This window comes from Taeniopygia guttata, chromosome 9, assembly GCF_048771995.1.
Source record: "Taeniopygia guttata chromosome 9, bTaeGut7.mat, whole genome shotgun sequence".
NCBI lineage: Eukaryota > Metazoa > Chordata > Aves > Passeriformes > Estrildidae > Taeniopygia > Taeniopygia guttata.
In genome coordinates this window covers 19,508,153-19,516,781 of record NC_133034.1, presented here as the reverse complement: position 1 = coordinate 19,516,781, position 8,629 = coordinate 19,508,153, and the positions used below count along the sequence as shown (strand labels likewise).

Here is an 8,629-nt window from a genome sequence, read left to right as displayed (position 1 = left end):
GTAACACAGGAACACATCCAGGTGAGTTTGGAATGTCTCCAGAGAGGGAGAATCCACACCCTCCCTGGGCAGCTGTTCCACTGCTCTACCATCCTCAATGTGAACAAGTTTTTCCTCATGTGGAGGCCAAACTTCCTGTGTTTTAGTTTATGGCCATTGCTCCTCATCCTGCTGCTCGGAACCACCAGAAGGAGTCTGGCACCATCTTCTGGCCCTGCCTTTGAAATATTGATGTGCATCGATGCGATCCCTGTCAGGTCCCTTCCCCAGACCGCCCAGGCCCATCCCACACTCTCCTCACAAGAGACTCTCACAAACCTTTTGTGCCTCCCAGGACCCTCTCCAGCAGCTCCCCGTCTTTCTTGTATGCATGTATTTCTTTCTTATACTGTATATATTTATGATATGATATTTATGATACACTTTATATTGATTCTCCTATACAGCAACTCTAAAGGACAGCTTCTATTTTGACACAAAACCTAAAGTTGAGCATTACGAGGTTCCGGCTTTGCCATCACCGTCTCACTCGTGTAAAATGGGAGTGCTGGCGCTGCTCTGAAGCATCCTTACCTGCTGCCGGCCCCGGCCGAGGTCTGTGTGTGGGACCGCGGCCGTGCGGGCGGCGCTGGGCCCAAACACCGCCCGGAGCTCCACCGCGGCCCCTCGCTGTCGCCATGGCGACGGGCGGGGGCGCCCGCAGCCGGCAGGGGGCGCCGCGCACGGCGGCCGCTCTCGCCTTTCCCGCCCCTCGCCCGCGGAGCGGCCGCGCCGGGCCCGGGAGGAGCGGGGCGGGCGGAGCGGCCGCGCCGGGCCCGGGAGGAGCGGAGCGGCTCTGCTGGCCGGCAGGTGAGTCCCGGCCGCAGCGCCCGGGAGCCGCCGGGAGCGTGCCCGGCCCCGCCGGGAGCTGAGCCGTGACTCACGGCCGGGCCCGCGGCTCCCCGGCGCGGCCCCGGGCCGGGCCCTCTCCCGGCGCCCCTGCGGGGTCGCGGCCTGGCCGGGCCCGCGGCTGCGCGGCCGCCCCGGGGCGGAGCGGAGCGGAGCCTCCGCCGCGCTCCCGCCAGGGCTCCCCGTGCGGCCTCCGCGCAGGCCGCGCCGCCGCGGGCCCGTCGGGATCCCGGTTCTGGGGCCTGCATCCCGCTTTGGTGGGCCGGGAAGGCGCTGGAATAGAGCCCGCCTTGCTGCCCCGCGGGCCGAGCCGTGCAGAAAAGGTTGAGCTTTTCACGTGCGGTACCTGGGGTGAGATTGCGGTGTCAGTGCGCTGTCGGCTCTTCCCTTGCAATCACAGAAAATCACAGGTGAGGGTACTGATAATTCTAAATCACGGTATAACGTTAAAATAAATTATTTTTCCATCTCCTGAAATAAAATTTTAGTTTTCAGGAGATGTTCTCAGGAGAACGCCGTTGACTTGATCGGGGCCCTTTTTTCCCTCCTTTCACCTCCGGAGCAGGGCACTGACTGCAGAAGATCCTGGGCCTCCGAGCGCTGTTTAGTTACGGCAACGTGCATCACGTTCCTTGTTCGCAGCCTTTTCTTCAAGACTGTCCCGTATATAGCTCAAATATTTGTGTTTCATTTCCAAATACTTTTCTGCTCTCGGGAGCTGCCAAGTGCAGCAAAGCCAACTAACCTGAGACAAAAGAAATACAGCAGTGCATGTACCATACTAATTTTGATGCTCTAAACTGAAATTAATATCGACTTCTTATGTTGCTTTCTAGCTTAAATTTCCATAGATTCGCTCTTTGTAGTATTTGTATCACTTGTATCTGATTGTGTTTTTTCTATTTTGTGCTGAAGTTCTAAGTGGGTTAAAATGCTGTCTCTCCGTAGGTGAAAGTCGTCTTGAGCTGATGCATTCACTACTTTAGGAAGCTGTGCAATCACCAGCTTCTTAGCTGCTCTGCTTCCCGATACTGAAGAGTCTGGGATTTTTGGTAAGAGAGCATGACTGTGTTAGTATTTTAAACACTAAAACTCGTTTCTGAAGGGCTCTGCCTCAGAATGTCCTGTCTCTGGTGAAAAGGGTGACGGAGAGAAGGCTTGTAGATGACCCTTAGTGCTGGAGTTCTGACTTATCTGTCTTTTAGATGAACTTTTTGCTCCAGGGTAGGAATGTGAAACTGGACTTCAGCAGCTGCGTATTTAGTGGGTTCTTATCAAAACGGGCTGTGGGCAAGAAGGGGGAGTGGAAAAAAACTTTTGTATTTGATACACAGGTTTTCAAAATGCTGGTATTGTTCCATAAGGTTCTGAAAGATAAACTAGATACAAACAAGTCTAATTCTTTAATGTTTTTACTTTACAGTTCATGTAGACTGTTCAAAATGAATGAACATCCTAAAAAGAGAAAAAGGAAGACTCTGCATCCTTCTCGTTACTCAGGTCAGTCTAGAGCTTGAGTTATGTACACTTTAGTAAGTTAATCATTTTTCTCAGAAAAATAAATTTACAAGAAGGGACCATTTGTGCCAACACGTGGGAAAGCAGTGACACAAAGGATGGGATAAGAAATCTTGGCTTGAATGGGCAGCAGCACTCTGCAGGCTCCTTTGTAGGGCCACCTTGAGCCAATGCACCTGAATGGTTTGTTCTGTACTCCTGCACATGGGGGAACTGGCTTTAGCTGCAAGTGAAGGTGATTCTGCTTCCACAGAGGGGAGGAATTCTGTAAAAGTTGGGGGGGTTTAGAGAGGAATGTTTAGCACCAAACAGACCACACAATTGTCAATGTCCTCAATGGGAGCAGAGACCTGATACTCCAAACATCAGGGCAGCAGCTGGAAGGTGTAATCACAACAGGAATTCTTCCAAAACAAATAAAAATGTGAAAAGCATTTTCATTAACAAGAAATACATCTGTAGCTACAAGAAGACATGAGTACTTAGTTTTTTTTGTTGATGTTTTGGTTTAGATTCTTCAGGTGCAAGCAGATACATAGACAACAGTGGAATTTTTTCTGACCACTGCTATAGTGTCTGTTCCATGAGACAGCCAGATATAAACAGAGGTAAGACTATGTTTTGGGGTCTTGTTCTGTAGTTTTTTATTAATTAATGTTCCTATTCATAGGAGCAAATAGAATGCACCACATATAGCAGGTGATTTCTGAGTGTCCTTGTGATTTGATAGACCTTAGACTGGTGGGAAGTTGTTTAATTGTTAGTTTTCACAGAAATACAGTTTTCAAAGTAGAAACAATGACAACAAAAAGACCTTTCAATTTTACATTTATAACGTTGATTAAAGTACTTCCAATACTCACTACCTAGGTAGCAAAGTTGATGAGTTCAGATGGAATTGTACTTGTACCTGGCAAAACAAAATGCCTTTTTATAAAACATCCAATAGTGGGTGGAAAGTTAGCAGAGTAAATGTGATGGTGGATTTTTAGTTTATTTAGTTTTATTTCTTTTATTTATTATAGTCTATTTATTTTTCTTTTCACTTTAATATCTGCAGAAGTTCTAGAAAGTATCGTATTTTAAAACTCAGTGTCCAGAAATATTGAAGAATAGTTTTTAGGCTGTGTTTTTTAAATGTAACATTTTATTTAAGGATTTAAATTTTTTTCTGTATAATCAGCTGAGTATTTTCAGTAGTAAATTCAGTATTTTTTGCTGAAATCTTCTAGACAGATTTGTCACTTTTTGAATTATTTTGGGGTTTTTTGCATGTATGGAAATAATTTTCAAGGTATTTGTTGTTACTTTTTTAAAATGTAGGTTATGATGTGCTTAGTATATAACGATAAATTTATGCAAATAGAATAAATAAACAGTAAGTAAGATCTATGACTAAATTCAGGAATCAGGATAAGAGAAATGATGAGAATGAAATGCTTCCCTTCCCTTTGCAGGAAGATTCCACAGTCCTGTGCAGAGCCTGGACACGGATGATGACGGGAGTCCGGTGCACGCCGGGAGCTCTCACTGGAGCGGGCCACACTCAAACGTTGGGATGCACTGCACAGACCCTAAAAAGAAGGACAAAGGTAAATGCCAGTGGGTTTGCAGATGAGGTGCTGGGAGGTTGGAGAGCCCAGCTGCTGCTGGCTTTTTGTAGAACTTCCTTGCTTTGACAGAAATGGCAAAGAATTTATAGTTTCTGGTATTGCTTTGTTAGCTGAAAATACATCGTGGTCTGGCAGGGAAAAAATAACTGGTCTTTGCATTTGAAAGCTGCTGCAGCTGACTGAAAAGATAAAAATGGGCCCAGGTGTTTTGTAGTGGTTTTTTCCCAACCTTCTATTATGTATTTCCTTCTGCAGATAAAGGTACTAACAATGGAATGTGCAGAGACTTATGTGACTCGCCTATATTCAGTGACAGCCCCACAGAGGAGGAGAAACCTCTAGATATCCAGACTGTAGAAATTTCTACAACAGAAGTGAATGCAGTAGAAGTTCATGACATAGAAACACAGACTGTGTCACCTGAGAAGCTGGAAGCTGAGGACCTTGAGGAAATCCCTCTGGAGACCTGTAAAATCTTTGAGAAGAACCAGGCTTTGAATATCACAGCTCAACAGAAATGGCCCTTGCTGAGAGCCAACAGCAGCGGCTTGTACAAGTGTGAGCTCTGTGAGTTCAACAGCAAGTACTTCTCTGATCTGAAGCAGCACATGATTCTGAAGCATAAGACATGTACAGACACTCATGTCTGTAAAGTTTGTAAAGAAAGTTTCTCCAGCAAGGTGCAGCTCATTGAACACGTAAAACTACACGAGGAGGATCCATACATCTGTAAATACTGCGATTACAAAACGGTGATTTTTGAGAATCTGAGTCAGCACATAGCAGACACTCACTTCAACGACCACCTTTACTGGTGTGAGCAGTGTGATGTGCAGTTCTCCTCCAGCAGCGAGCTGTACCTGCACTTCCAGGAGCACAGCTGTGACGAGCAGTACCTGTGTCAGTTCTGTGAGCACGAGACAAATGACCCCGAGGATCTGCACAGCCACGTGGTGAACGAGCACGCGTGCCGGCTCATCGAGCTGAGCGACAGCTACAACAACAAGGAGCGTGGCCAGTACAGCCTCATCAACAAAATCAGTTTTGACAAATGCAAAAACTTCTTTGTGTGCCAGGTGTGTGGCTTTAGGAGCAGGCTGCATACAAATGTCAACAGGCATGTAGCTATTGAGCACACCAAAATATTCCCTCATGTTTGTGATGACTGTGGGAAGGGATTTTCAGGTATGTTGGAATATTGCAAGCACCTAAGCTCTCATTTATCTGAAGGGATTTATTTGTGTCAATACTGTGAATATTCAACAGGACAGATTGAAGACCTTAAAACTCATTTGGATTTCAGGCATTCAGCAGATTTGCCTCATAAATGTACTGATTGTTTAATGAGGTTTGGGAATGAAAAAGATCTTCTAAGTCATCTTCAGATACATGAGACGGTGTGATTGCTTTTTTTCCCCATAATCAATTTGTTAGAATTGGAATTCATTTCCAGTCACTGGAATGTGATATTAAATACAATTTTAACAGCAATTGTACATTTCTAATGTCTTTATATCAGCAAAGCATGTATAGCACTTGGTGTTGTGAATTTCCTTGTCTAGGGGTTTCAGTAGGAATAATCACATTTACACTGTGATGGATCAGATTTTGGGGGGAGGGACGGTGGGAGTAATTGCATGTTGTGATACCAGTTCTGGTGGTCATCCTGCTTTTTTCATGTCTAGTTTACAAGACCAGTTCTCTTGAGTTTAAAAAGGCACAAAAACAAAGCAAATATCTAATTCCACGCTTCAATTACCCAGTACTGGTCTCGGTTCCACATCCAGCTCATGTTACCCTGCGTGGTAGCAGGTCATTGCACTGGTGTTTAGCAGTAGCACTGACCTGCCAAAGATAAGGGTGCTCCAAAAGTTCCCAGGCATGGACATCTCCAGATTCACATACCAGCCTTCATTTCCCACCTCATGCTCCTGATAAGCTTTTTCAATTGTCCTGTTTTTCTCCTGGGATACCTTTCTGACCTCAGTGTTCACTTTGTTCTGTGTTTAAGTCCCATCTGTGGGACTGTCCAACACGTGTACAACACTCTTCCACATACGTACTACACGACTCCCACATGATACTCCCTTTATTTACCTTCAGTTCTTTTCATACACTGAGGAGACACACACTGCTTGGGTTTGAATTGCATCATGTTCTAAAGAATAATTGCAAAAGGAATTTGCAATGATCCTGCTGAAAATGTACAAAATTAATTTCTTACATAAAATCCTAATACAGCTCTCACTGAAATTATGGATGTCACCAACATCTGACTAGAGAAAACTTCTAGTAATCTATATTATTGTAGTAATTCTGTATATCTATAATTATCTTTCCACCACTAGTAACTTGAGAAATGTTATTTTAACTCTATAAATTTTAAACTTCTATAAATGGGCTTAAAAGACTGGTACATAACAAAATTTTTACTAATGACTCTCAAATTATTTCTAACATTTGTTTATATTATACAAAGCACTATCCTGCCATTGTAATCATTAGAAGTGAGTTTTTACGGTTCAGTCTGTAGCTCTGTATCTGAGTGGAAAACAAAGAGTGGGGTCACTTAGATCATGCTAGATACCATGGTGGAAATGCCCCTAATAATTACTGGTGGAGTTTACATTTCTTTCTTCATTGATTGTAAATTTGTAATGTAAGATTGTCTAATGCAAGCTTTGTATAGAGATAATTAATGTATCAAACATTTCTTGAGCAGTGAGATTTGGTGTTACCAGCTTCAAGGCATGCAAGGGTCTTTGGATTTGATTTTTAAAGCTAAGGCTAAAACTTGGCTGAATGTTATTGATTAACGGAAGTTCTGATTTCCAGAGAAGTATTTCTGGAAAGTCTATGAACCACTTAGTGTTTATTTTGTTGTGAGAGGCAAGACCATTTCTGTCATTTTGAAATGCTGATTTACTACTAGATCTTGTGTTTTGTCACTGAAAGGGCAACCTGAGGGTGTCTTGCTGTATTTTATTACTCCCTTGTATAGAGAATGACAGTATCTGTGGTAGAATTGCTGATTTCCTATTTTGAACACATTCTTCCCTGGCTGGCTTAAAATGGTAGCAATAATATAGTTAACAAAACACTAAGATGAGTTATTTTCTACATGGAAAGTTAATTTTGCTCATATATCTAAAAGGGGGAATGCTGGTTCTCTGAAAACTCTGCTCCTGCTGATAGCACAGGGGTGGAATGGCACAGCTGAGCTCTGGGGAGAAAGGTGCTCTGGGAGGCAGTGAGAAGATGGGGAAAAAAGGCATTTAAAAAAACGCAAAAATAAATAAGGGGCTTAAAAAGTGTGTGTATTTGTGTAGACCAACATTGTGTCCTCAGCAGGAAAGGCGGTGTTCTGTGCCAGCACAGAGCCCTGTGACACAGCAAACTTGTTTGTTGACATGAATAACTTTGTGGCTGTCTTTGAGTTGGGTTATTTCTGATCTCTAAAATGGGAATCAAAACAATCCCCCACAGGAATGCTGTGAAGCTAAATCATTCCAAACTAAAATGCAATGTCTAAACAGGAAATGTATCCAAGGTCGTTTTAGGTTGGATTTTATAAATGAGGGACTAATATCAGTATTTTCTTTTTAATATCTATCAGGGAGTAAATGGAAGTGTACAGGAGTAGCATGTCTTGTTTTAAAAGGGAACACAAGTACATTGTTGGCTTCCATGTGATCTGCATGTTAAAGCAAGAAAGTTGCTAAGTAGTAGGAAAAATCGGTAATGAATCTGCCTGGAATGTGGAGGGCTGGAAGGCATGGCCGAGCATGCCAAGGACAGGGACAGGGATGACATTTGGGTTATTTGGGTGAGGTGGAAGGTGAGTGCTCTGACCTGAGCTGCTCTGGTAGTGCCACAGATCCGTCACCCTGCAGCCTGAGCAGCTCCTCTCACTCTGGAGAGGCACAGATAAACTCTAGGGACCAGGACTGTGCCAGTATTTATTATTATTTCTCCAAGGCAGTATCAAATTCTGGTTGTTCGCTGGCACCTGCAAGGTTCAGCTGTTTCAGGAACAGCATTCCAAGCAGAAGCTATGCAAAATCATGAGATTGGTTTTGGTAGTGTTTTGTATTTGTGAGATATCTGTATTTGATACTTTGTTTTTGAGTCTTTAGAACCCTTAGTTTCGATGTGTGACTCGATTTTAAGGATATTTTCCAACCTTAACAAATCTCTGTGTGTCAGATTCCTGGATCACGTTTCTTATTGAGCAAAATACCTTATTTTATGTGAAAGACTGTTGACTTCAAAACTAAGTTTACATCCCACAAATTACTACAAGATCTTAAAATACAGTGGATTACTAATCATCAAATAACGTGTCCTCTAGAATGCTGTTGTCGCCGATTCTGATTTTGGTTCGCTTTTCCTAATGCTCCCGTACCAAATGCATGCGGTACCGGTGCTCTTTAACTCCTGCGAGCCCGCGGCGTTGTCAGCGTGCGGACTTTGTCCGGACCGCGGTGCTGCGGGTGAGCGCTGGGGGCTGGTCCTGGGGCTGATCCCGGGGATGGTCCCGGGCGTGGTCCCGGGGATGGTCCCGGGCGTGGTCCCGGGGCTGATCCCGGCGATGATCCCGGTCTCTGCCC

General features: G+C 44.2%; 1 protein-coding gene across 4 annotated transcripts; it reads left to right on the top strand.

Annotated features, from left to right (window-relative positions):
- The first annotated feature begins 267 nt into the window (after positions 1-267).
- ZNF639 (zinc finger protein 639) lies at positions 268-8,358 on the top strand. 4 transcript variants are annotated; one of them, XM_041718231.2, is made up of 7 exons: positions 867-1,298; positions 1,377-1,495; positions 1,837-1,940; positions 2,312-2,388; positions 2,919-3,014; positions 3,864-3,998; positions 4,275-8,358. In XM_041718231.2, exons 4-7 carry the CDS (start codon positions 2,331-2,333, stop codon positions 5,420-5,422), a joined length of 1,437 nt encoding a protein of 478 aa, XP_041574165.1. In that variant the 5' UTR covers positions 867-1,298; positions 1,377-1,495; positions 1,837-1,940; positions 2,312-2,330; the 3' UTR covers positions 5,423-8,358. The 4 variants fall into 4 exon arrangements, with proteins under 4 accessions (XP_030136410.1, XP_030136409.1, XP_041574165.1 ...); XM_030280550.4 differs by lacking the exons at positions 867-1,298; positions 1,377-1,495 and adding an exon at positions 268-849; XM_030280549.4 differs by lacking the exon at positions 1,377-1,495 and having other exon boundaries at positions 268-1,298.
- Positions 8,359-8,629: the final 271 nt, after the last annotated feature.

What these genes read in the sequence shown, in the direction of transcription:
- ZNF639 (XM_030280548.4), top strand. Translation starts at nt 2,295, where the DNA reads ATGTTTTTACTTTACAGTTCATGTAGACTGTTCAAAATGAATGAACAT. An exon ending in GCATCCTTCTCGTTACTCAG is followed by an intron (nt 2,389 to 2,918) that starts GTCAGTCTAGAG and finishes GTTTTGGTTTAG; the next exon opens with ATTCTTCAGGTGCAAGCAGA. An exon ending in CCCTAAAAAGAAGGACAAAG is followed by an intron (nt 3,999 to 4,274) that starts GTAAATGCCAGT and finishes TTCCTTCTGCAG; the next exon opens with ATAAAGGTACTAACAATGGA.